Raw genomic sequence first — 27,714 nt, 5'->3', positions numbered from 1 at the left:
ATACTCGAATTGCATTCATTGTAAGTTTCAAGCTTTCTTCAAAATTCCTCACGAAATGAACTGGAGTTTGACAAATATGAATTGCATTCATAGGTCGAATCAAGCTTTATTGGAAATTCCTCAGAAAATGAACTGGGTTTCACATATATGAATTGCATGAATTATCAAGTTTTATAGGAAATTCCTCAGGAAATGAACTGGACAGAAATGAATTGAATTCATTGTGCGTTTCAAGCTTTATTGGAGATTCTTCGGGAAATTAATTGGATTTGACATACATGAATTGCATTCATTATCAAGCTTTATTGGAAATTCTTCTGGAATGAGCTGGGTTTGATATATATGAATTGCATTCATTGTCATTTATGAAGATCCAAATTTCCAATTTTTAGTGGAGGAGTTAAGATTGAGATACAGACGAATCTCTCACACCCGGATTTAATTTAAATATTGAATCCAAGCTCCTTCTCTCTCTCTCACTTTATTCTCGTATTCTATCAGTCTGTCTCACGCTCTGCTTCTTCCTCTTCTGGGTTGAGTTATAAATCGACAGGGAAACAGAGAAGGATGAGTTCTGCAAATTTGGGTTCATTGGTTCAAACCTGTTCAATATTTTGCCATGAAGGAATATCCAAATTCCCAACTTGCTCGATTTTAAACCCTTGCAGAGGAATCCCACGTCACTCTTATCTCCCTAGGCACGACGACCCTTTATTACTTCTTCTTCTTCTTCCTCCATCTCTGCGATTCATGTCGTCAAGGAACATGTCGTCAAGGAAGAGGAGAGGCGGAAAGAAGGTGACAGCCCCGAGATGGAGATGAGCTTCAATTTCAAAGCCTATATGCTTCAGAAGGGAGCTTTTGTTCATCAAGCCCTCAAAGCTACTGTCACCATCAGGGATCCCCTGAAGATCCATGAAGCTATGCGCTACTCCCTCGCTGGCGGCAAGCGTGTGGGTCCTATACTCTGCATTGTCGCCTACGAGTTCGTCGGAGGCGACGAAGGCATGGCCATGTCTGCCGCATGTGCGGTGGAGATGATCCACTATCATGTCTTTTGTTATGTATGTCTCGAATTCTTGGACCTGTTTCGAAGAATGACCCACTCCGACATTTTTGGTGGCGACCCGAAAGGAACTTTTTCTGAGATCTGTGATGGTAGCAAAAGGCTTAGGCCTATCGAGCCCATCACTGATCTCGTTGGGGGTGCGGTGGCGAAGCCCCCGCGGTACGGTTCGACCCGGATCCGATGGAAGAGTAGTTATGTTCCTTACCCGCTTTATTGTAAAGAGAGAGGAAGATTTTGGGGTTTTCGTTCTAAGGTTTCTAAGAGAGAGCAGCAGCACCGATTTGGGTGTTCTTGAGAGTTTCCATTGTAATTTTTCTCCGATTTGCATAGTGAATCATTTTCTTCTTCGCCCGTGTATGTAGCACACCATACTGGTGTGTGAACCACGTTATATCTCTGTGTTCTTTTGCTTGGTTCTTGTTTCTTTTCGTGATTTTGTTGGTGTTTGCTATAACATCTTTGATTCATGAAGATCTCCGTCAGGGTAACCCACCAATCACAAAGTTTTCGATGAGGGTGTGGCGGCCCTCGCGGGAGACGCTCTACTAGCCTTCGCATTTTAACATATCGCCACGGCGACTATTGGGGTGCCCCCGGCGAATATCATCTGTATCATCGTAGAATTAGCGAAGGTGATTGGGACAGAGGGCTTGGTTGGTGGCCAAGTGGTGGATATTGGCTTGGCTGGGTTGTCTAAGGTGGGTTTGGAGCAGCTTGAGTTTATTCATATTCACAAAACTGCTGTTTTACTTGAAGGATTGGTGGTTATTGGAGCAATCCATGGTGGTGGTTCCGATGAGCAAATTGAGAGGTTGAGGAAGTTCGCGAGGTGTATCGGATTTGCTCTTTCAGGTGGTGGATGACATCCTTGATGTCACCAAATCATCTCAAGAATTGGGGAAGACAGCCGGCAAGGATTTGTGGGCTGACAAGGATATCCCAAGCTTCTGGGCCTCGAGAAATCGCAAGAATTTGCTGAGAAGCTAAACAAGGAGGCCAAAGAACTTCTCTCTGGATTCGATCCAGAGAAAGGCGCTCCACGGACTGCTTTGGCTAACTACATTGCTTACAGACACAACTAGTTTGTTTCATAGGCAAATTTTTTGGTTTTTTTTTTGGTAAAAAGGGAAAATTTTTGCTTGTCTATTTGTGCAGGAACAGAACAATCCAGATACCACAAGGCAAAAGGTGTAATGAACAGTGACCATGTGATTAGGGATGTAGCAATATAGACCAATTTGGTGAAACAGTATAGACCATTGGATATATAGAGAATGGTTTGGATGCCATTGGCAAATTCTATATTTAAATCCATGGGAAAAAGTTCTCTACTTGGTAGTGTTTTTTATGCCCTCTCACAGGACACCATGAAATGTGCCTCTGCCCCCTGGGTAGATATCTAGAGCATCCTCTTCCATTGGCCTAGATGCTTGTGTAGAGACCATGCAACCAATCCTTCATCATCGGTTAGGATATCCAAACCCAATTCCACCGATGAACCCTATTGTCATCCCTGTTATTGAAGAATATGCAAACCCCAATCTTAAAAAATATTAAAATAAAATGTTTAAAATATATATAAGGTGGCTTTCAAATAAGGAAAAAACATAATAATTTATGCACATAAATATTTATTTTCCACATTTATCTCAAAACAAAAGCTTCTTTTGATGGGCACATCTACATAAATAGATAGGTTGTCACTTGTTAGACATAATAGTGCCATTTGAAAGCATGATTCAACTATTCTAATAATTTCATACTCAAATTCAATCATTTAACCTCATGTATTTTTATACTCTCTCGGTCGTTCAAAATTTTTTTTCTTAGTTTTTTATTTTTGAATATTTTATATTTGTCATAATATCAATTCTATTTTTTTAATCTAAAATTGGATATGACAACAAGAGACGTTGGGATTTTCCTATCCCAAAATTTCAGTCACATTCAACCTGCCTCATTAAAAGAAGCGAAGAAAAAAAATGCTACTTGGTTGTGTGGCTCCTATGCCCACAGGAGATCTCTTGCCCTTAAAAGAAACTCAACTCTTATTTTCTAAAAAACAAAGTTTTTTTGGTAAAATTCTAAAAAACAAAGTTGAAAGAAGGAAAATGAAATTGACGAATGTCCATATCCAGAAAAGAAAATCGAAAGGGACCACATATTCTTGTTGGTTAAAATAAGAGGACAAAATACTCTGCCAATTTGCTCCATTAGCTGTGCACATTTTTTTTTTTTTTGGATAGAAAGAGGGCTATTCATTCATGTGCATCTAATGCCGAACACATGAAAACGAAATACATGACAGAAGACATGATAAACGCAAGGTATGGATATACGGTATCCAAAATCGAGGAGTAGAAATTGACCCAGTCTCACATGCCATTGACTGGGTCATCCAAACTAAGGGTTGGATCACAACCACTTCCCTAGATAAAAGACTGTAGCCTCTACTAATTTTAAACGCATGCACATACGTGCCAATAGAAGGAGCCCCATTTGTGCCATATGGTCTAATGCCATACTGCCCACGCATGCCGACATGCTGCCATAGTCTAATTTCAAACAAACTTGTCAGATCCGCAAAGGTCTACTGGATCGACGAGTGAAGCTTCGATTGACGGTAATAAGATTGCCAGAATCACTGCCACGTACAAGCGAGGGATAGCTGTGCACATTAGTGTTGTAGAATAAGATGAATTGGAAGGTTTTTTATTTTCAATATTAAGAAAAGGATATTATTATCCAAGGTTTGTGTACGAGAATAAACTCTATGATTATCATTGGCTTAATACTATCTCCTCAGATCAATTTCAGGATAATTTTTATACCAAACTCTGGACTTGGAAAAGTGAAAATACTACAAGAATTAATATTGTCATTGGGACCTAATGTATTTCGAAGTCTAGATTTTTTTTTGGGTTCTATCCTATCAAGGAAGGGCCCATACGCCAACTATGAGGGGGTGGAGGAGGGGAAGAAAGGGCCCATAGTCCTACTAGGGGTCTCAAACACAAGACATGCAGCGGTCACTACTTCAACAAGCAGCACCATAGGTCCATAACTAACCGCACTAAGTAGTGGTTGGCAAAATCTAGATCGATGGACATAAATTAATGTCATAGTCCTAATATGCTTCGGGAGAAAGTATTTACGAGACTGAATAAGATTGTAATCTACGGGTGAATTTAGCTCGTCTCCAGGGAGGCATGCGCCTAGGGTGCTACCAGGGGCATCTAGTGGTTGAGTTGTGTTGCACATATCTAGGCGCATGCCTAGGGATGTGTACGGTACAGCCCAACGGCTGGCAGCGCCTTGGGCGTTCCCTGCTCCATGGAGACGATCCTGATCCTCTACGGATTTGCCTCTTCATGCAATGTCTTCTCCATTGGTATTCGTATATATTTTGATGGGAGAGGCATTGATTGTACATCTATGTTTATTGGACCTATAATCCTTTGGCATGTTTATTGGACCTATAATCCTTTGGCCATATGAGAATTATTATAGAGTCTGATAATCTAACTCTTACCAGACTTTTAACGGCTAGAAGCACACCTTCACCACTACTAATTCGGTCTATTGTGGATGATATTTCTCATTTATCATCTTTGTTCACTTCTTGCATTTTTTCTTTTGTTTCAAGGGAGATCAATACTGTGGCTGACTCCTTGGCCTGGATGGCCCTGTCGCTTAAATGCTCTACAGTTTGGCTGGTTTCCACTCCTTGGTTGCGTGAGTTATGTCTGCTCTCCAACCATGTGTTGTAGCATATTTTGCATAATAAAGTTCTTCTTCATTCCAAAAAATAGTAATAATAATAATAAGATAGTAATCTTTTGTTGAGTAACAAATATGATAGGACCGAGTATTCCCTCTCGGTGAATGGATTCTCATTCAACAAGGGGTTTCAGATGCTCATGGAGGTATCGGCAGGGTTTTTTGGTCAACATAATTAAACCCTATAGGGGTTTGTGAACACTAGGTTGGTGGCTGAACCTTCACCACATGGTGAAGGATAAATTTTCTCCAAAATGATATATTAGATATCTTCTACCAAACCCAGACGCAAGCTGAAATATTTTTTCAGTTTAGATCTACTCTTCACCTACGGTCAATAGAGAATCTCTTAAACGATGGGATTTAACCCTTTGATTCGACTGGAGAAAGATAGTTTGATGAACCTAGAATCCAATCAATAGTTAATGATGAATCGAAAATCCAATCAAAACATCATATCACCATAAGTGACACGATCATTTCGCATGTGATTGTGTTTGGCACAGTTACACGCTGCGGCATAGCCAAACTAGTTAGCATTCCTTTTCTCATTTGCTAATATAAAGAGGGAAAAAGATCTTTGTGTGGCCTACGTCAGCACACCCATGAATTTATCTCTCTCCCCCCATGTGAAAAGACACCTCTACCCCTTTGTTTTAAGAAAGAGAGAGATAGACACATGGGAGTGTCCTGGACAGAAAACTTCCCGTTAATTTTGTACAGTGAAACCTATTTTTGGTTAATTTTGTACCATTTTATAATTTTCACTTTTTTGAAAAGGACAAAAAAGATAAGGAAGGAGCGTAGATAATGATCTCTGAGCGGGCACCAAAATTTCCATACTTAAGCGTATTTGCTGTCCTCTGGAGGAGAGAGAGAGAAAGAGGATTTGTAACCTGTGAAAGGCAGACACAGATTCCAGAAAGAGATATGGTTGTGAGTGGTGAGGGAGAGTGTCATGTAACCTGTAAAAGGCAGAAAGAGATATGGTGTTGGATTGCGGGTTTCTTTACATCAACACTCGAATTGCATTCATTATACGTTTCAAGCTTTCTTGGAAATTCTTTTGGAAATGAACTGGGTTTCACATACACAAATTGCATTCATTGTACTTCCTAGTGTATACTGACACACAGTTTCTTCCAAGTTTCCATTTTTAGCAGAGGAGTTAAAGATTGAAATACAGAGGAATCTCTGGCAGCTGGATTTAAATATCGAACCCAAACCCCCTTTCTCTCTCGCTCTGCTTCATCTTCTTCTTCTGGATTGAGTGATAATTCGGCAGGGAAAGGGTGAAGGATGAGTTCTGCAAACTTGGGTTCATTGGTTCAAACCTGCTCGATATTTAACCATGCATGCATATCCAGATTCCCAACTTGCTCGATGGTTAACCCGTTGCGGAGGTTTCCCATGTCTCCCTTATCTTCCAGGGCACGACGACCCTTTATTTCTTCTTCCGCTTCCATCTCTGCAGTTCATGTAGCCGAGGAAGAGGAGAGGCTGAAAGAAGGTGAAAGCCCCCAGATGGAGACAGGCTTCAATTTTAAAGCCTACATGCTTCAGAAGGGAGCTTCTGTGAATCAAGCCCTCGATGCCGCTGTCTCCCTCAGGGACCCCCTGAAGATCCATGAAGCTATGCGCTACTCCCTCCTCGCTGGCGGCAAGCGAGTGCGTCCAATCCTCTGCATTGCTGCCTGCGAGCTCGTCGGAGGCGTCGAAGGCACGGCCATGCCGGCCGCATGTGCGGTGGAGATGATCCACACCATGTCCTTGATTCATGATGATCTCCCCTGTATGGACAACGATGATCTTCGGCGGGGGAAGCCCACCAATCATAAAGTCTTCGGCGAGGACGTGGCGGTCCTAGCCGGAGATGCTCTGCTTGCCTTCGCATTCGAGCACATCGCCACGGCGACTGTTGGGGTGCCGCCGGCGAATATTGTCCGTGTCGTCGAAGAATTAGCGAAGGTGATTGGGACAGAGGGCCTGGTTGCAGGTCAAGTGGTGGATATTGATTTAGCTGGATTGTCGAACGTGGGTTTGGAGCAGCTTGAGTTCATTCACATTCACAAGACTGCTGCTTTGCTTGAAGGATCAGTTGTTATTGGAGCAATCCTTGGTGGTGGATCTGATGAGCAAGTCGAGAGGCTGAGGAAGTTTGCAAGGTCTATCGGATTGCTGTTTCAGGTGGTGGATGACATCCTTGATGTCACCAAATCATCAAAAGAGTTGGGGAAGACGGCCGGCAAGGATTTGTTGGCTGACAAGGTCACATATCCGAAGCTTCTTGGATTGGAGAAATCGCAGGAGTTTGCTGAAAAGCTAAACAAGGAGGCTAAGGAACTCCTCTCTGGATTCGAACCAGAGAAAGTGGCTCCACTGATTGCTTTGGCGAACTACATTGCTTACAGGCAGAACTAGTTTATTGCCTGGGGAAAATTTTTGCTTGTTCATTGGTCTAGGGAACTATCTGGATATAGGAGAAACAATGTCAGGAGAAACAAAAAGAATAAAAGGACTAATGAGTAGTTGTATCAAGTCAAGCAGGATTATTCAACATGAAACATTTCAATCCATTATTTATGTGTTCATGATCTTTAGCTTTCATGATATAATTATTCTGTTTTGGAACTTCTAGGAAATCTAATTTCAATGTCTTTGAGATTTCTTGGGGATTTAGATTCAATATCCCATTCTGTCAATTCAATATTTTAGCAGATTCTGAGATATTTACAAGATTCGCAAGCCCACAGCAGTTTTTCCTTCAACTGAAACAAGATTTGTTGGAATACTCTTGACTCTCCTTTACTTTTTCAAACTAAACCAAGGAGTTCCACATAAGCTCTTGTTTAACTAGTTCCAGTAGCAAGTAAAACACTCTAAATTTCTAGTCAAGATTCTCAAGAATCAACATAGGAAGATGAGAGGGAACTTCTCCTTAATATAGGTAGGTGTGAATGTGAATCAATCCAAAGTAGAAATTCCCTGGCAGGATTCGATCCATAGTAGGTATTCATTGACAATTATTGATCCAAATTCGATATTCAGTGGTGAAATTCGATCTGGAATTGATATTCATTGGTGGGATTCGATTCGAAGCAACTATTCATTGGCAGGATCGACAATATTTGATCCAAATTCGATATTCATTGGCAGGATTCGATTTGAAGCAGATATTCATTGGCAGGATTTTAAGTCAAGATTCGCTGGCGGGGCAATTAATCCGATTACCTGCATAAATGTTGAAAAGACATGGAGAACTTCATTCTTCACCTTTTGGCTCTCCGAAGAGGATTGCTATTTATGTGATATGGATTCCGAATCAGTGGAATCAAAGTTTCCTTCAAAACATCTTGCCTGATTCAGCAATTGGTCTAAAAAAATTGAGGTATCTTAACCATTTATTCAATGTTCTTCCTGCATGATCTTCTGCTTAATAGAGATAGGTATGAGTGTGAATTGATCAGAATTTAATACTCATCAGTTGGATCAAGTTTCCTTCATAACATCTTGCCTGAATCAGAAATTCGCCTAAAAAAATCGAGTTATCTTAACATTTATTCATTGTTCTCTCTGCATGATCTTCTCCTTAATAGAGGTAAGTGTTTTCTTCACCTTTTTGGGAAAGAATTGATTTGAAGTTATGGGAGGATAGAGTAGTTGACTGAAGGTTGTCTAGCTCATATAGCATATAGCCTGGTAAGATTCCTCATCGCAGATCGATGCAATTTTCTTGACATGATAAGGAGTCCAACTCATTGGAATCAATTTCCTTTTCTTCAGCAATTCTCCTCTGTTATTTTCAAGAGTAATCTTAAAACCTTCTAATTCAATGTTATTCCTCACTGAAGAAATCCTTTGGTACATAACCCACCAATACCTTCATTCTTCCAGCCCACAAATCCAGCATTTCATAGATTTCTGTTGATGGCTGGTGTGATGTGTCACTAGAGATAAACAGATGAACTTGGTAGTTAACTTCACCAGAGCTGTAACCTTGAGTTCTTTTGATCCCTTTGTCCTCCAATCTCCACACTTCAGCACCATCAGCCCATCTACCAGTGTAAGCATAGATGTATGAGAGGATCACATAATTGCCTTTGTTCCCAAGATCCATCGACAATAGATGTTCTGTTACTTGCTCAAATATCTACCTTTTTATGAACTTGCTAGATGCTGATTAGGGATTCCCAAATGACTGAATCAAGTTCAAGGGGCATGGTTTTACAAATTTCTCAGCCACCTCTAGCAATCCACCCCATTCAAGGAGATCACTGCAGTCTAAGTTATCACATCTTTCTTTTTTGTTCCCATTGTTAATAAAGAAATCAAAAGCCTTCTCCATGTCGTCACACTTTGCATAGTCTATAAGTGCAGTCCCAAGATTCTTATCAATTTAACTCCATTCTTACTTATATAACCATGAACCCAGCTTCCTATTTCTAGTGCGACTAAATTAGCACAAGCAGTGAGTATGCTTAGAAAGGTCTCACCTCACTGGGCCTAAACCACTTCTTTTGTCTTTCTTTGGCATCTGCTCAATCAGTCTCTCAGCAGAGATCACTTCGTTGACCTAGTTTACCCAGAGATCAATGAATTACATGAAGCAGCATCTTTCATGGGCATCTCTGTAAACAACCTCTTCGCTTCTTCAACCGTCCCCGAAGTGGAAGTCTGATCAAAGTACGTCTTTGCCAACATAAACTTTTCATGTCTGAGATGTCCTGCGATCATACTGTTCCAAGACACTATATCTCTTACAGACATTTCATCGAAGACTTGGTAGCGTCTCAGGACTCGGGATATAAGGATTAGATACGAACCCAGTTTTTGTGATGCAGCCATGGACTCCCTTCCCATGTCTTAGCTCCAATTGGTCCTCATAGGCACGCAGAAAAAAGGATCCTCTGATCATGGTGTTGTAGAGGAACAGATTGGGATCTTGGATTCGCTTAAAAAAAACCTCTCTTGCATACCCAAAGCCTCAAGGTATAAAAGAAAGAGAATCGAACTGGACAAGCTTGATGACCAGATACCAGTTGAAACTCTGAAGTGAACCTGAATTGAGAAGGAGCTGTACTGCTATTGCAGATTTGCAGTAGTAAGGAAGCTGGCTGGGATGGGGGATGATGCAGAGGAACCTGTAAAAAAAAGTCCATTCTTCCGATTTCTGGAGGGAATCCAATGCACGAAAATGAGAGGGGAAAAAATTAAAAATATCGCCGTTGCCGGGGATCGAACCCGGGTCACCCGCGTGACAGGCGGGAATACTTACCACTATACTACAACGACTTCGTATATTACTGTACGATTAAGATAGATATAATAAGTAATTAGAAGAGGGATACGATCATCACCCATACGCTGTAAGTTAGCATGTGGCACCAATTGGAGCATACACACGATATTGGGTATCATACATGAGGGGCATGGAGATTATTTCAAAGAGGGGAAGAGAGAGAGAGTGGGCTTTACTTATTGTATACTGGCAATGTGCCCAACCTTTTTCTTTAACTAAAAATTTTGTAAACTTCACCAACTCTAACGTAAATAATAACATCAAAAGTGATTTGAACATTGTAGGATCTGTGGATAATCGCCACATGTGATTGGCATTTTCGTAAAGGAGTTGATCGGATTCTAAATCGTACAGTATGGTGTGCCTAGTCACATCTGGTTACATCATAGTGGGGTTTTTTTTTTTTTTTTGGGGAAATTGCCCAAAAACCATTAAATAAGAAAATTAATTACAAGATAAGTAGATTTAAAATTTATTTTATTTCTACTCCTTTCAATTTTGAAAAGATTTTCTTAACCCCCTAATGTTAGCGAGGGCATCAGATGGTCAATTGTTGAATGTACTATGGTCAGAGATTACAGTTCTAATAAGTCTATTACCAATACCCTGATAGAGAATTTTAGTTCTCTTAAGTACAATTATGGCAAGTGATATAAGTACTTAGACGTAAGGATGTCTGACTCCTTTCTGTTGCACTGCATCTTCAACACTATTCCTACTGGATTTGGACCGTTCAAGGTCTCCTACAACACAATAGCAAAAATGATCTAATGAACGTATCACTGTCGCTTGAACCGCATGCGGTCCTTCTTGAAATGTCCTTTTTTGGTGTAGAAGAAACATTTGGAAGAGAATCGGATCCAGATCTTCTACGGCCTAGCTGTCAGGGCGGCTTGAGTGGTGCATACATAAGATGGTGTGCAATGACCATCTTACCCCCACTCGAGCAAGGCATTCGGGCACTGATAAGGCGGACATTACACAAAGCCTTGTGTCTGCGCCTCTCAGGCCGCTACGGGTAGCCAGGCCGTAGAAAATCTGAATTGAAGAGAACCAAGGTCCTCAGACGCAATTTGAATCCTCTACTGCCAAGACATAGCAAGACATTTGGGCAGAGGTAAGACGGCCATTCCCTGCCTTGTTGTGTCTTGATAGTAAGATCCTGTCGGGCAGCTCGGCAGTGTCTTTTTTGTCCTTTTAACAAAAGATCTGATTATTATTATTTTTTTGGTAACAACAAAAGATCTGATGGGTACCAAAAAATATGATGTCCATATTCGGTGTTTATGTAATAGAGTTCAGTATCTACAATCCATATCTTTTTTATCCTTTTAAAAAATAAAATCTGATGAGTATTAGAAATCTCCCAGAAAAGTTTTTTAACTCTTGTTACATATTAATCATCTCTTATTCTTTTAAGGTTCATAACGAATAATCATTAAGGCCCATTTGTTTGATAGATAAAAAGGGGTGGGAAATTTGTGAGGGTGGATCCCACATGTTATGGGTTGGACTGACAAGACAAAAAAAAATAATAATAAAATATGTATTTTGTAGTGAGGGTACGCTTTAATGGAAGTGAAAGGAAATGGACATGTGATAGGATTCCATGGAAAAGAAAAAAAATAAGAAGAGCGAGATAGACTCAAAAGTAACTTTTCCATGAATAATACAACGTCATTAGATAAGAATAAATGCATTTAATGAGTTTGTTAAGAAGTTTACCACCTCATATAACCAAACTGTCACATCTGTGGTAATTTGTAGGACACAAGTACAAGTTTCCCACCATTTTTTTCCTTTTCCATATTTCTCCGTCAAACAAACAAGGACTAAGGGTATTAGGTCAGCTTGATCTAGCTATTCATTTTTTAATTGGAAGATGCTCATCCAAGTTCCATCGAACACCTTTTTTTTTTTTTGGGCACGAAAACCCCCACAAACAGAGCGATATATGAGGGCCCAGAGGACAAAAGGGAAGATACAATACTGAGGACGTCCTCTAGAAACGAAGATTTCCACACAACCGAATCTTTATCCCCTCAATTTGCCAACGCCTTTGAGAAGCAGAGGAATGTGAATTAATGAGGTACGTGAGTTTGGCATTGAACTTAAATTCCCATCATTGTATTTGTTTAGAAAATTATACGTATCTCCCCTGTAGTTTGCCTAAAATAGAGAATAACTCAAAACCTCGTAGACATGTCTTGAACACCAATATTTGATTCTAGCATTGAGATAGGGATTGCTTTGCTCCATTGGTATCCCTTCTTTCCCTTATACTTTTTATTTTGGATCCTTTACATCTTCCACTTGTAGTCAACTAGTCATGGAAGTGGGAGCTTCTGGTATACTGGAGAGTTGTATGCCTTGCTTAAGAAATTGGAGTCGCTTGAGGTGTGGATTTGAGGTCTCTTCCTGTTTAATGGCATACCTCTCAATGTATGTCTATGCACCTGCACTCTCTTAATTTTTAAGAATAAAAATCCTCTGTAGTGCAAGATCGGGCGGTGCAGTGATGGTGCAGCCTTCATTTAAATTGAAAAAAACAAACTGATAACAGCCACAGGATTGAAGCATTCCACCCACATGACTTGCAATGGAGGCCGCACCATCCGATCTTGTAGCATTCCATGTGGCACGCAATGAAGGCCACACTGTCACTGATCTTGCACTGCAGAGGATTTTTATCCAATTTTAAGGGTAGTCTATGCTTTTATTTGGCCACTTGACAACCTCTGCTTGGAATTAAATTTAACATTCGAGTAAGAAACGCCGTGGCATAAACATAATACAATGTAATTAGGAGGGGTGGGGATGTAACATGGAATATGTCAAAAATGGGGCCCAACCCAGCCCAATACGAACATGGATGGACTAAGCCTAGGCTCTCATATCCCAACCACACTTTGGGCGGGGCTGGAACTGAGTTGAGGATTGAGGATTGAGGATCCTGGACAGAACCTAGGGTTTTAAAAACCCGACCTAGCCCATCCTATTTCTAACCCAACTCTGTAAAAATCAATACTTCATGTGAAAATGAAAAAAAATAGGGGAAAGGTATTGTAAACCAGTAGATCGTAACTTATAGGGTATCTCTAGACTAGCACGTAAGCTTTTGTCATGAAGAAGGTGATGTGGTAATTTCAACCATATGAATCGAGGTAATGGTTTGTATAAGCCACATATCAAATTTTATACTCAGGTTTTATTATATTCCCTTCTATGTATGCCAATGCATCTTCATTCACGCTTTTAGTACTAAATTTTTTCAATGTTTTATTTTGTTATTTGGCAAACTCTTTTTGACATACATGGAATTCGAGGAGGGTGATCAGACGATTGGAGAAGAGAGCCAGCAGAAGAGGGGTTATCAACCTCCTTGCAGTTGTTGAGTAGGGAGAAGTCATAGGCACAAACGGTGGAGGAAGGGCAGCGATGAGAAAGGGGGGGGGTTGGAGGAAGAAGAAAATAGAGGGTAAAAATGAAAACAAACCGTAGGTGGTGTGAAGGAGTGCACTATTTTGGGTAATATTGTGAGGGTGCGTCTGTTTATCCAAACTTATTTCAAGTAATTTAGGTAGAGGAAAGATTGAATGGATAATTTGATAAATTGGATCCCAAATTTGAATAATTCTTTTGTAATTTTCCCAAAACCTTTAAAACTGAAACTCACACATAGGTTGGGGATCTTAAAGTCTATCTAGGGGTGTCAATTAGTTGGTTTGGTTCAGTTTCGGTTGTGTTGAATCAATTTCGGGGTGAAAATGGGTGAATCCTAAATCAAACCAATAAGGGAAGGTTTGATTTCAGACCGGTTTGGATTTGGCTTATTTCAATTTTCTCTTATTGAGTTGTTATCCATTTGATATGTAGCTCGGTTTAGGTTTGTTTTCCCATCGATATATATGTAGTTTATACAAATAATTATGAAGGAAAAAGAAAACATTTTTTTGTATGATTTTCGGATTGATAACAATTTCTTATTGGTTTGGGTTCGGTTTCAGTTCGATTTTCCATGTTCGGTAGTTTTCAATTGGTCCGATGCAATTTTCGATCGATTTCGATGAAAGGTTCCTACCGTTAGCAACATGTATGAAGGCATTCTGCCCTTACATCTCTGGTCTCACAGTTGATCAAACTCGACCTCAACTCTCTAGGGTTTTAAAAATTGAATCGGAATAAGCTTATATGACTTGGGATCGATACGGGTCTGATTCTGATTAACCCCAATTCTATGCTTAACGAGTCCAATCGAGTTTGATCAATTCCATTTGAATCCAACAGATTCTGAGATAATTCGAATTGAAATCGATGGGAATGAATTCCTGATTTTGAAACCTTGCAAATCCCTCCGAACCAGTTCGGAGAGGAGCTATCGATGGAATGCTGCAACTATCAAGTCCAGAAATAAGGAATTTTTTTTTGCAGCTTCACCATTTTTATTCTACTATTCAATGTATACCTTAAATAACTGCTCGAACGTATGAAATAGCCATGAATATCATCACGAATCAGCTCTGTTCGTGCAAGTAGCATCAAATCGAGCACAAATAAGAAGCAAAGGCCTTGGATCATTGCTGTTGCAAAGCAAACAAGAAAGAACAGAGAAAACAAAACAACCCAGTTGAGAATTTTTTATTTTTTTCTGCGTTGGCTTATGAATTGTATCCCGATTTTAAAAACCCAGAAAGAGGGGAGGGGAGGGGAGGGGAGGGAAGAAAAAGGTGATTGGATAGAATAATTTTAATAGAAGAAATGTAAGAACAAAAATGCAAGCTTGCACGGCGTACCAGAACCAGACAAAAGATCTTTTAATTTTAGAAATATTTTGGTCTTGATGTCTGAGTCCCTTGTCCCTACCCTTCTTTCGCAACTTTTCTCTTATCGAAAAGCCGATGAATGGAATCGAATCGCATTGTGGCTTTCTATACTTTGTAGGTGAAAATTCGAGGAAGGGTGGTAGCAGACTAGCAGTAGCTCTCCATTGGACATTTTCAAAAGCTCTACTTGAAGCTCTCCAGTGCTCCGCACATGCAGGCCTTCCCGCATAAAGCTGGTAAGGAGAGGGTGTTTTATCATTTAAGCTTCCGAAAAAGGGGAAAAAGTGGAGATATGTCCCACCTTTTTTATGTAAAGACTAAAGAGAAAGAATTCCTCGAGCATCTGTTTTATCTTATCCGTGTGCAGTGTCGTCGTGATGAAAAACTTTTTACAGCAGAAGCGAAGAGAAAGAAGGAGAAAAGTTGGGCTCGAAAGAGATTCTGAGCGAAGTAAAGAAGCAAAACAGAACGTGTCATCACTCTTCAGGGATGAAATTTATTTCCTTTTTTTCAATTTCCCCTTTCTAACTAAATTCGAATTACATCGAATCTAAGTCACTTTCATGGAGTCATTTCATCATCAAAGTGAAGGCTGAAAAGCGCGTTTGAATTTTCTCTGCGATTTCCACCAACTTTCTCTGCAAAGAATGCTACTCAGTCCTACTCGAAGTCTCAAACTCAGGTACGCGTAGAACTATTTATTTTTCCCTTCCACCCCCTTTTTATTTTTTCTGGGTTCCTTATTTTTTTGGCTTATTATTGGAGTTTCAGCTCTCATTTCGATTATTATTTGTTCTATTTGTTTCTGCAACCGCACTCTTTGAGTATCTTCGACTTGTAGAATCTTTGATTCGGATAATTTTCCAACCTCCGAATGTGCTATGTTTAATAATGTAAGATATTCACCTTCCCCTCTGCTTTTCTATGGACAATTTCAAAATGTCGTTGTTTCTGTGTAATTGCTGCCTATGATACTTTCTGATTAAGTGGAAATGTTGATGAGCGTGTTGTTCACGGTTCCAATGAGAGCTTCCATGCACCTTCGCTACAGTTGGTTAGTCATCATTTCTACTTATAGTAGATCCCCTGGCATTTCACAGGCATAGTTTTAGCAGAATTTGGACCTTTTAGCTGATAATTTAAGGGTTTCGGATTCTGGCTGCCGTGTACTGGGTTCAGTTATCATTTTTTGGTTCGTCTGATGGTACCTAAAAGGTGTCTTGAGTCTCTTGACGAGGAGAACGATGGTTTAGATGTTCCAGTTCAGGAATCAAAGCGATGTCATACACTATCAACGTGCGTGTTTGTAAGCATTTAGCTATTACTTTGGTTCGTCTTTCCTTGTTATGTTGTCACAGCAGGTGTTGAAAGTAGTTTCTGTTGTTGGCAGTGTCGTGAGAGAGGTGATGAAAGGATTATCCATGCAAGAGTTCTTAGCAAAGTTGGAACCTTTTCTGAGGAATGTGGTAGGATAAGTCTCAGTGTCACTACAATTCTTTAGACTCACCTAACAGTCCAACTAATTTTGTTCTTGAATGAATTTTGCAACTTAATTCCATACGCCTGTTAGCTATTGAACTGAAGTCACTCCTCAAAGCATTTTTGGAATTTTTTTCTTGATCCTGTGCACTTTAATCCTTCCTCTGTGTGTCTCTTCCTTTGTTTCAGTGAGGACTGCTCATTCAACCATAGTATCTTTATATTTGGTTGTTCTATAGAGTTTTGCTCCTGGTTAAAGTTCAGACACTTAATTAAAATTTCATTTGTGGTGTCTGTTTTCATCATATCAGTGCCAGTTTACCTGTCATTTTTCTGGGCATAATAATCTTGTTTGACATGTGCTTTGGATTCATGTTACAGTCCAGGTTGTCACCATAAGAGAGAGATGGAAGCTTATCTCTTTGACCATCCCAACTTCAAATGCATGGTATCTTTACTACCTTAACTAAGGGGCATGGTTTCCTGGCATCATTCTTATTATAGGATTCTGTGCCATGTCACCTGAGTTTGTGGATCGTTTCTTGATTAGAGAGAAAATTATGATCTAGATCAAATCTTGGGAATGTGCACTGTTTCTACCCTTTCTTGTTATATGTTGCATGTTTCAGTTTCATAGGCAAGGAGATTCTGGAAATTTATATTTTGCTCTCTCTTCTGGTGTAACAAAATGAGCAAATTGTTTCCAGATGCATAACATATTCGTGTGTCAAATGCATGCCAACGCTTCTATTTCCGAAAAAAATGAAATGTCTCATTTATATGCCTATTACTATTGTTTGTAATTATAATATGCATAAATAAAGTAACTTTTTTACGAATATGACATAGTAGCATATGGAAAGAACTGTAGAGGCATGTCAACATTTCAAATTTGTCTACCTCTTAACTATAAAACATGTCTCTATGTTTAAGTTAAATCATCATGTTCTCTTGGATAGTTGATGAGTCAATAGTACAGATAGAGGTTTTAGTTTTCATATTAGAGCTGGTTGAGGTCTCCGAGCCATATATGGCCAAAACATGAACAAGATTCCAGTTACAACAACCACTTGGGATCGAGAGGATACAAATGGCAAATGCCCAATGCTGGTGCAGTCATTGCTTGGATAATTCATAAGCTATAGAATTGGCAAACCTTGGCGTTCATAGAATTAAGATGTTCGTAAGGATGTTAAAGATCTGCCATCCCTAAGAAGATGGGAAAGCTTTTGTCACTTTACATTGTAGGTTTCATTTTATTTGTATTTCAACAAATTCGAGGTAGTGTACTTGTTTTTTTCTGGCTATTTCTAGGTTACATCACCATGTTCTCTGAAGCAAGCCCCGCACCCCTTTCCCCTTTCCTTTGTTTTTCTTTGTTACCTGTTTTGTTGGGTTTTATTTGTTGATCTATAATGAATTTGATATGCTCATTAAAAAAAATAGTAAATTTGGGTACTGAAATTGAATGAATGAGGATACTTACGATATGTTTATGGATAATGAAATGCAGTAGGTTAGACTGCGTCTTTTGTTGGATATGTCTGAATTTGTCAATTGTCTAGTGGCATTTGAATTGGTTGTTGCATATTTAAAACCTTTATTGGAACTATTGATTATTGAATCACTTCTTTCAAGTTACTGAATGCATTTGCACGTTTTGATTTTTAAAAATACTGTATTAGGTGCGAGAGGAGGTGGAACGTGTAATTTTACCCTATATCCAATCATCTCCCAGGTATTGCTTTGTTAAATGTTTGTGGTTGTTTATTAATAATGCATTAGAGGGCAGACCTTAGCGCAATGGTAAGGTTGCTCCATTGCAATCTAGAGGTCATGGGTTCAAGTCAGGAAACAGCCTCTCCATAAAATGAGGGTGTAAGGCTGAGTACATTATGACCCTCCCCAGACCCTGCTGTGGCGGGAGCCTCGTGCACTGGTTATGCCCCCTTTTTTTTTTTTTTTTAATAATGCATTGCTATGTAGGCCCAAGGTTTTTCGTTTGTTAGTTTGTTTGGTGTTTGAGATTTACATTTTCTAGGAATCTGTGGCTACTATGTATTCATGGTCCTTCTGAGTTTCATCTGAGTGTCCAAATCCTGTGTATCTTTTATGGTCCATAATTCTAAATTTAAGTTGTGTATAGTTGTAGGTAATGGTATTGTGAATTTCTCTTTTTGTGATTTTAAGAGTGAGGTGGGTTGGGTTTGATATGCTGTAGGAGTGGCACTAGAACTGTTATTTTGTTGGTGCTGGGTGGGTGTGTGGTCAATGGTTATCTGGGAGGTTCTTTGATGGGTTGTTGGGTTTGGTGAGGCGGTGCAATATCGGCCTTGGATGTTCAGGAGATCTGTATATTGATCCATTTTTCTGTATTCTTTTCTTTTCTGGGTAGATTTCTCTGATCTTTAATGGCTTTGTGACCATTATCATGTTCACTTTTTTGTAGACCTGCCGTTAACCAGATTGAGGAATCTGGATCCAGAGGCTGGCAGTTGCATTTTATTGGTAGGTTGCCCCATACGTTTTTCACAAACAGCAGAATAGAAGCAGAGAATGGTACACCCATTCAAATAGTTATTCTCGATGCTAGTTCCAAGAATGTTATCACATCCGGCCCTTTATCATCAGTAAAAGTGGATATTATCGTCCTTGATGGTGATTTTGGCGAACAAGACGATTGGACTGCAGAGCAATTTCATGCAAGTGTCATATGTGAAAGAGAAGGTAAACGGCCATTGCTGTCGGGGAATCTAGTAGTTACACTGAGAGGAGGTGTAGGTTCTCTTGGTGACGTTGCTTTTACAGATAACTCCAGTTGGATACGAAGTCGAAAATTTAGATTAGGAGCTAGAGCTATCCGAAGTTTCAGTTCTGAAGAAAGAATTAGAGAAGCAAGAAGTGAAGCTTTTATTGTAAAAGATCACCGCGGAGAATGTAAGTTCTCATTACATTATCACTTGGAGTTACTCTTAACCTTAAACCCTCTACTTGAATATAGTCACTGATTATGTTGTAATATTCTGTAGTGCCTAGGCATATAACATTGTGTATTATATGGGAAATTATCTTTTGGAAACATTTTTTTGGAACTCTTATGTGCTTCTGAACCTTTGAAATTTTATTAGGTTTTCCATGTTAGTTTCTGTTTGACAACGTCAACTTTAGTTTCTTCAATGTATATACGGATCATCTTTCTGGTATGATTACACAGGGATAACTTTCTTGTGTAACCCATTATGCACCAAGTGTCTATTACTTGTTCGTTTGGTTCTTACATGACTGGCTTCTTGTTAGAAACCATTACAGTGTTTGGTGTTTTCGATTTCGGAATTTCACTAAATTGTTTACATCCTCTAGATATTTGTGTCACCATTCTCCTTCCACAGCCATGAAGATCATAAACATAGATCTGTCATATACCAACAACCTCGCTTTTGATTTATGGTAAGTCATGCTCCATGTATCTTGAAGATGTGGTCAGAAATACATTTCTTTGTTCTGATTGGACAAGCCAAATAATTCATGAAATCATCCCTTATTCAGTTTCTGAGGCTGAGGTTATCCATACTGTTTCCGTATTTGAATCACCTCTGAGAAACATGTGGCCTTTCTTTCTTGGATTGACCAGCCTTGGCTATTGGTCTGCAGGTTAATTAAAAAATCACTCTTTTTTCATAACCTTAATTGTGGTTACTGACACTTAGATAGCGGCTCTAGTTCTTTTTTTTTTTAAGTATTAGGATTCCTTCTCCTTGGGAATAGCTGTTTGAAAAAGCAATGCAAAAAATAAAACAGAATTATATCAGTTGTGTTGATTTTTCAGGTTATGGAATTGAAATTTTATTTGTTTATTCAGTGTCTGTGGCATCGAACTCTGTCCTTGGATGATGATATGGCATATGGGAAAGAATAGGGTCATGGTGCTTTTCTTATCCAGCTGGATAACATGGATTCTCAGGAAATAACATATTACTGGATTTTTTTATGAACTAACACAACTTAAGGACATTGTTTTTGTTCCTGTGCTTGCTCTTGGCACCAAGCTCTCTGGCCTGAACATATTAAGCACACTGTAAACAGAGTACATTTTCCCCGCATGCTGGGGAGACTGGGTTGCTTGAGCTCAATGGATTATGACATATTTGGTCCTAGAAAATTTCTTCTCTTGATCCTCTTGAAGTATACTGTTCAATGTTCAACTCTCTAGATAATAGCTGGAAAAGAACGAAAATGAATCACTGGATGACTATCTCTTATGCAATGAAAACTTGGTTTGTTCCTTCAGTGTATAAGAAGCACTACCCTCCATCCTTTGGTGATGAAGTATGGCGTCTGGAAAAGATTGGAAAAGATGGTTCCTTTCATAATCGGCTCACTTCTAATGGAATCAGAACGGTGCAGGATTTTCTGCGGTATCTGATAACTGACCAATCCTCTCTGCGCAGTGTAAGGAAACTGTAATGATTTAAACATATTATTGAAAAGCAATTCAGTTTTTCCAATCAAGATGGTTATTCTAATTACTGGATTTCCCTCTTGTGTGTGAACTGTAGATCTTTGGCAATGGGATGTCAAACAAGACCTGGGATACAATTGTTGATCATGCAAAAACTTGTGTTTTAGATAATAAGCTGTATGTGTATTACGATGCTGGGAGACGGGTTGGTCTTCTGTTCAATTCCATTTACAAGGTTGTTGGGGTAATACTTGATGGCCACAGCTATCAGCCACTGGAAAACCTCACCACATCTCAGACGGTGTGTATTTCTATCTTGAAACTCACTATAGCAATGAAAACCATTATGCTCCATAATTAGATATTGATAGAACTTTTTTTCAACTCCAGTGATTTAGGGTTCAGAGGTTTTACTCGAACTTCAGGCCAATTATCTATCCTAGTCAAGGGATCCAACTTGGGCTGTGCTTAACTTGAATCAAATATTTTCCATCCATGCTTTTGCTTAGATTATCATGGATGTTAAATATTTGGGTTTTGTCTACCTTGGGTTAAATTGATGTCTTGATTTTGTTCAGAGCAATTTATTGTCTTGCTTCAAAATGCATATTGACCAAGCTGCATGCAAGAATCTTGCTGATCTAACTCTCCAAAGTCCATTAGGCAAGGGATGGTTCTTTGAACCTGGGGGATGGTTTAAGATGGTTTATCGAATTTATTTTCTAATTGTTTGTGCACATGGTACTTGTTGATTTGGAATTGTTCTACCCCACCTCCCATTGGCAGATTTTTGTGGAGCATTTGAAGCAGCATGCTTACAAAAACTTGAAGGAGATGATTGAGATTGATGGACCTTTAAATGATGGAAATTTGAGGCAATTGCCTGGGCCACAAGCTTCCTCCTTGCAAGGATCAAGCCAGACTATGCAGCATCCTGACTTCCCACTCATTCTTCAAGGTAACCTTGAAAGGAATCATCTGAAACCCAGAAATACCGTGTATATGCATGGATTTCATTATTTAACATCTCACCAATTGATGATTATTGATCTGCAAGTTTAATCAATATCAGGATGGGGAGATTGTCTAAGGGTGTCCAACTGTTAAAGGCCTGAAGAAGGCCACACAACCCAGCCAGAGGCCACCTGGCTTCAGGCTATAGTGAGACCATCATAATGTGAGAATGTACCACAGGATTCTTAGAAGCTTCAATCAAGGGTTTCCTCTTCTTTTTTCCCTTCCATAATTCAACTCATTATTGTTTATTAATAAACAATGCATCTTTTTCATCCCATGTGCCATGTGAGCGGTTTGTACAGTAGACCGTGTTTTTGTTCTCTCATATTATTTCCTTGAGACTAGTTCATTTCAGAAACAGACACTTGTTCTTGGTTATTATCATTTTTTTCAAGTTCCTTTTTATTGTCTGTCATATTTCCATGAGCAGCTGAAGTTAAAATTTCGTGCAGAGCAACTCCCAACACAACCAGGCTTCAATCATTTGACGAACATATCAGCATCTATTATGGAAGGTCAAGGTGAATTGGAAGAAGCTGCTGTTACTCAAGGTTGTCATTCAGTGCAAGTATGCACTCCAGTCCAAAGGAACAGCTTTAACATGAAGGATTCTTTCATTGGACCTTATGTGAAGGATGGAAACGAGTGGGGTCAAGGCGGGCCATTTGTCCCTGCTGTCTCTTCTGGACATCTAGCCGGTGATGATGTTTCTCAGGTTCAATGGCAGGGTTTATTTCCAGTTGACACATCATGGAGACAGGGGAGTGGATTGTTTGTGGGCTCAAGTGATGAAGCAAATGCGGGTTTACTTTCTTCGCTGCCTGATTTAAGTGTACATATTCCTAGGAGTTGTAGGCCGAACATGGGGTGGTGTAAGCTTAGGGCAGCTATTAAGTGGGGAATATCAGTTCGGAGGGATGTTGCTGCTAGGAGGGCAAGACTTCAACAGTTTTATCACTATCATTAACCACAAGTGATCATCTCAAAATTTAGTCGGTAAGGTCTAACTCTAAAAACTATGTAGTCACAGATTTTTCTTTTCTTATGGTGCTGCTGTACTGAGTCGAGAGTGAAATTTCTTGTAAAATGTATATAGTTAATAAATAATGGACCTTCCAATCTTGAGGGATTGAGGCATGTGAACAGGGTATCAGTTGTAGAGGTTATATACACCTGAAAAGTGGTATACAGTTTTCTTCATGGGAGTAGAAAACAAAAGCTATATCAATGAAGGGCAGTATGCTACTAGCTTAGGTTCTATCTGTTTTACAGTTTGCATAATGGAAGTTTTGGAAACCACAATTCTAAGGGTTTCAAGTTGAACAAGAACTAGCATGAATTGGTTGTGACTTGATTCCAACTTCTTTTTTTTGTGAATTTATCTAATCGGTAGGGAAGAATTTAAACAGAAGTTATAGAAACTCAAACAGAATAATCGCTATTGTTGCAGATGGTTTAAATCATCTTTATTCTGGAACTCATTTGTTGGTTCTGGTCATTGCCTCATACCTTTTGTATGCTTTGTCCTCAAACCCGAGAGCTTGAGACATTTCTGAGGTATTGAATCATACTTCCTTGATTTTTATTGCTCTTGCTCATCCACAGCTGATGTGTACAGTATACTGTACTTGGATTTTAGTTTTAATGCAAATTTCTTATTTCAATAATTAAAAATAAAAAATAAAACCTAATTTTGCCCTTCTCCAAAAAAGGAAAAATAAATCCCAAATGAGATGTTCCCGCATAAGCAGCCAAATAAAATATGAATGAAAAGAAGTCGAAAGGATATGGATAAGTCAAGTCAGTTAGTCCATCACGGCATTCTCTCAAGGTTGGTTTTGCTAATTCAGACTCAAATCTATTGTCCCTTACACTATCTCATTCACGTCATACCCCATTGCTTCTTTACCCTGATAGCCCTTTTGGAGGAAAAGTCACAAAGGTAAGGAGATACATGAAGCAGGATCGGGATCGGAATCTGTTCTGATACCATACTTAGATTTTTGTTTTAAAAGATTGATTGTTAAATGGAAGTATTACTATGTATATGAAGGGAATGAGAATCCCACTATAGCTAATTTGGGATCCAACATGAATAATTAAGGGAAAAGTTGCGGCCCACATCCCACGCCCAGCGGGGGATGGAATGACTGCCCTGTCCCTCATGAATGGAGAAAATTTCACCGTTCAATGTGCCAATACGTGTGCTCTCATTGGTTGACGCACACGGCGGATCCCTGCATCCCACACCAAGAACGGCACCCCAAGAGTATGGTTCAGTGGTTTGGTGAGCACTTCTTTTTTTTTGGTAAATTTGGTGAGCACTTCCAAAAAGCTAAAAACTTGAATGGAATACAACTCTTGAACTTATTATATTGAACCACAAAGGACATAGGATGCTCATAAGCTTATGTAGCTAATCACCTTTTTACAAGGAAGGCTGCTTCTTCTTCTTGTTGGGTTGCTTATTTGGTGGTCCAGGACAATAAATAAAGAAAGAAAAGAAATACAGCAAGTTGCGTTCTTGGCAAGCCAATGTGGTCCTGCTGCCTAATCTCTCCATTTCATGTTAATGCTTCCTTGAAAAAATGTTATTGCTTCCTTTGATTTGAGCCCCAAAAAAAAAAAACAAAAAAAAAAAACTAAGGGAAAAGTTTTCATATACGGTCGTGTAAACCGTGTATGTGAGAGGGTGGGAGTTTCAAGGCTAAGTAAACTGTTAGAATATTGTTTCCAAACCAAACAACCCGGTCTCACAAGTGACTGAGTACACTGTACACAGGTGAGCCGGCCAATCAATTAAAACCTCGACTTAATAAGATCTATCATTCCTATGCCTCTCTTAAAATCTTCGTTTTTTTTTCTAAAGGTAGAAGAAAAATGAAACCCTTATACATCCCTTCTCATCTACTAGCATATTTAGCAAGGTTTTAAAACTTGTCCTATTCCAAGTTGAATAGGCCAACGTTGCTGATTTCTGAGTGTTAAAACCATGTATTTAAGAGAGCCAACATCAATCAATATGAGATAAGAGTTTTTTTGAGTCACAACTTAGCTTACTGCTTTCCCATGGCTAATGACTTTTTCTACCTACACCTACATTATTTTTTTCTATTTCTTTAGGGGAAGGTGTTTGTGTACACGGGAGATTCTCCCATCAATTCCATCAAATAAGGGGTGTAGGAGTTTTTATGTCATTTTGAATTGGCATTTATGTCAATCTGACTACAGTTAATGCTGGCCGTTTTCATGTACGACAGTGCATGAAAACTTTTACCATTTCTTTAATGGAAAAAGTTTTCCTTCATCACTGGAGTAGAGGAATCTCTTCCCACCAATGTTGTGACCATATGACTTTTGGATCATCGTTACATTTCCAACCTTGCTACTGACGAAGCTGAAGTACCCCTCCCTAATTCAATTGGATGGTACAAATGGAATGGGGTGTGGATAATTACACGGTGTAGAGAAACTCGATCCTTCAATTTTTTGTAGAACAAGTCTCACAACAATAAACCATTACTATTGTACCTGGGATGTGACCATTTCATAGGTTGTGTTTGTTTGTAGGAGAGTATGGGGTGGAATAATTAGAGGAGTAGGTCCCATATCTAGCAGGGTGGGATAACAAGGAAAGGGGAAGGAAGGAAGGAAGAATCATTGTAGCTTCCCACCCCAATTTTGCTTAGTTGGGTGAGAAGGTTCCACAGAGAGGGTAGAAAATGTGGAACAGAGGGAGAATTAGGGAGAGAAATTGCGAGGTTGTATTGCTATTTTCTTATCTTGATCTTAGTGGAAATTCGAATTACTCCGTGGATGTAGGTCGTATTGCCGAACCATGTAAATATCTTGTCTCTTATTATATGATTGTTTCTTTTTTTTTTAATTTTCGCTTGCACATACTGAATTCATAAGATGCTCACATCGATATAGAGAGTTTTTTTTTTTTCTAATGGAGGCAAGAGTTATTAGTAGTGGATTCAACAACTAGAAGAGGGTCATTGGAGGGGGGGAGGGGGGCTCCCGCCACGGCGAGGTCTAGGGAGAGTTGTTTCTCAACCCCAACACAGTAATCCAACCATCAGTCTTATAGTATGAGTGTGGCTTGTATCTACTGGAGATACTACATAGCACGACAGAGAAGCAGATAGTGGTTGCAAGAATTCAAGAATTCCGTGAACAATGCAAGAGTCGCACTATTTTTGGTAGGATTTTGAAGGTGGGAGTGGCAAAAATAGGATCCGTCTCCACTAGGAAGGGGGAGAGAGAGAGAGAGACATTGTTGGATAGTCCGATGATGTGCCCAGCCTTTTCCCTTAGCTTAAAATGTGGTTTATGTGTTTCACCAAAATAAATAAATAAAGGGTAAGAGATTTCTGATTGGTCGTGTAGTCTCTCCACCAACGTGGGGGTCAATGAGAACACACATAAGGACATCAACACGAATGAGATAGGTAATTTTGCATGCTCTTGTATCTGGGCGAAAGAACCATGCTACCAAGTAGCATTCTTTACCCCCATAAATAAATAAATGGAAAAGAGAACACTACTTCGGAGCATGGGGGTGTGGTGGTCATTTCACCCACCCCTGTGTCTGGCGCAAGGGCAGCAAATCGCACACGCCCAGGTAGCGTTCTTCAAACAAATTGTGGAATGTGTAGGTAAAGTAATGGATTTCGGGATTTTGAGTGTGAATTCTTCAACAATTAAATAGTAGCCTATCCTTCAAAATATATACCACAGGCATACCAGGGGCAGGGGGATGAAAGAACATGAACCCTCCCTCCCCTAAGCCCTAGCTAGCTAGTTCCAACTTCTAACTTAACTTCAATGTATGAAGATGAAAAACATATTTTAGACAGGTAGATTGAGTGAATCAAACTGTTTGCTCTATACATTACGTATCAAACGGGAAAGGAAAAAAAAAATAAGAAGAAGAAAACAAAATGTTTGAACAGTTCGATCACAACAAGCAAAAGTTTTTAAAACATTCACCAATTTCTTGTTCGCCATGACTACCTATTGGCAATGTGTTTCTAGTGGAAGTGAAGCATAAAAATATTCCTCCTCTAACTTTTAAGTCATCCTAGCTAGGCTAGCAGTAGCACAACCCGGCAGCTAAGATGTCAATTTCTTGAATTGGAATTGAAAATCAAAATCAAAATGTAATCGTTTCGTTCGAATCAAACTAATTCAGTTAGGTTAGTTTAGATCGAATCAAACTAATTTAGTTCGATTTTGATTTTGAAAAATGAAATTTCAGTTGTTTCGATTTGATTTTAGTTTTAGATTTAAAAGTATAATCTGGCAAGAAATCTCTACTTGGTCGTATAGTATCTACTACACAAACACCTGGGCCAATGGATGAGCACGTCTGAGTATCTACCCAGGGACAAAGGCATTATCTCACGGTGCCCTATGAGTGGGTGTAGGAATTAAACACCACCAAATAGAGATCTTTTTCCCAATCTGTATAAACCGAATTTAATTGATAATAAACTTTACAATCATGTGGCTTTGTTGAGTTATGTGAAATAGGCTTCTTTGTTGAATTGTGTAAAAAGGGTTGAATGGTATCCGATTTGATATTGTGCGTTAATGGCACCCATTTCCAGCATTAATCAATAGTATCGTATATTCTTTTAGTTTTTCTTAATTTGGACCCAATAGTTTATATAAACAAATAAATTTTCAAAGTAAATGATAGATTCATGTATGTAAAATAGATGATTCTTCTACTCAATAACTCATAATAAATTTCACACGTCATGTTCAATAGAATGATAAT

At 39.2% G+C, this 27,714-nt stretch overlaps 2 protein-coding genes, 1 long non-coding RNA gene, 1 other non-coding gene and 1 pseudogene across 6 annotated transcripts; 4 read left to right on the top strand and 1 right to left on the bottom strand.

Annotated features, from left to right (window-relative positions):
* Positions 1 to 510: 510 nt before the first annotated feature.
* LOC122658503 (geranylgeranyl pyrophosphate synthase, chloroplastic-like) lies at positions 511 to 7,453 on the top strand. Of its 2 annotated transcripts, XM_043853497.1 has the most exons (3): positions 511 to 530; positions 6,130 to 7,293; positions 7,338 to 7,453. In XM_043853497.1, the coding sequence occupies exon 2, from the start codon at positions 6,149 to 6,151 to the stop codon at positions 7,268 to 7,270; it is 1,122 nt and encodes a 373-aa protein (XP_043709432.1). In that variant the 5' UTR covers positions 511 to 530; positions 6,130 to 6,148; the 3' UTR covers positions 7,271 to 7,293; positions 7,338 to 7,453. The 2 variants fall into 2 exon arrangements, with proteins under 2 accessions (XP_043709432.1, XP_043709431.1); XM_043853496.1 differs by lacking the exon at positions 511 to 530 and having other exon boundaries at positions 6,080 to 7,293.
* On the top strand, positions 568 to 2,173 carry LOC122658506 (annotated as a pseudogene).
* On the top strand, positions 5,809 to 26,203 carry LOC122658507. Its single transcript, XR_006332453.1, has 3 exons — positions 5,809 to 5,967; positions 12,546 to 12,558; positions 26,191 to 26,203. It is a non-coding gene; the product is annotated as an uncharacterized LOC122658507 (long non-coding RNA).
* Positions 10,070 to 10,141, bottom strand: TRNAD-GUC. The gene has a single exon. It is a non-coding gene; the product is annotated as a tRNA-Asp (tRNA).
* LOC122658498 (calmodulin-binding protein 60 D-like) lies at positions 15,182 to 23,046 on the top strand. Of its 2 annotated transcripts, XM_043853486.1 has the most exons (10): positions 15,182 to 15,458; positions 15,594 to 15,656; positions 16,199 to 16,267; positions 16,362 to 16,437; positions 18,136 to 18,188; positions 18,900 to 19,387; positions 20,739 to 20,899; positions 21,007 to 21,210; positions 21,696 to 21,867; positions 22,379 to 23,046. In XM_043853486.1, exons 1-10 carry the CDS (start codon positions 15,349 to 15,351, stop codon positions 22,891 to 22,893), a joined length of 1,911 nt encoding a protein of 636 aa, XP_043709421.1. In that variant the 5' UTR covers positions 15,182 to 15,348; the 3' UTR covers positions 22,894 to 23,046. The 2 variants fall into 2 exon arrangements, with proteins under 2 accessions (XP_043709421.1, XP_043709422.1); XM_043853487.1 differs by lacking the exon at positions 15,182 to 15,458 and having other exon boundaries at positions 15,530 to 15,656; positions 16,199 to 16,277.
* Positions 26,204 to 27,714: the final 1,511 nt, after the last annotated feature.

The sequence above is a fragment of the Telopea speciosissima genome, chromosome 4, assembly GCF_018873765.1.
Source record: "Telopea speciosissima isolate NSW1024214 ecotype Mountain lineage chromosome 4, Tspe_v1, whole genome shotgun sequence".
NCBI classification, from domain to species: Eukaryota; Viridiplantae; Streptophyta; class Magnoliopsida; order Proteales; family Proteaceae; genus Telopea; species Telopea speciosissima.
Note: the sequence above shows the minus strand (reverse complement) of the source record. Positions and strands in the feature narration are given on the sequence as shown.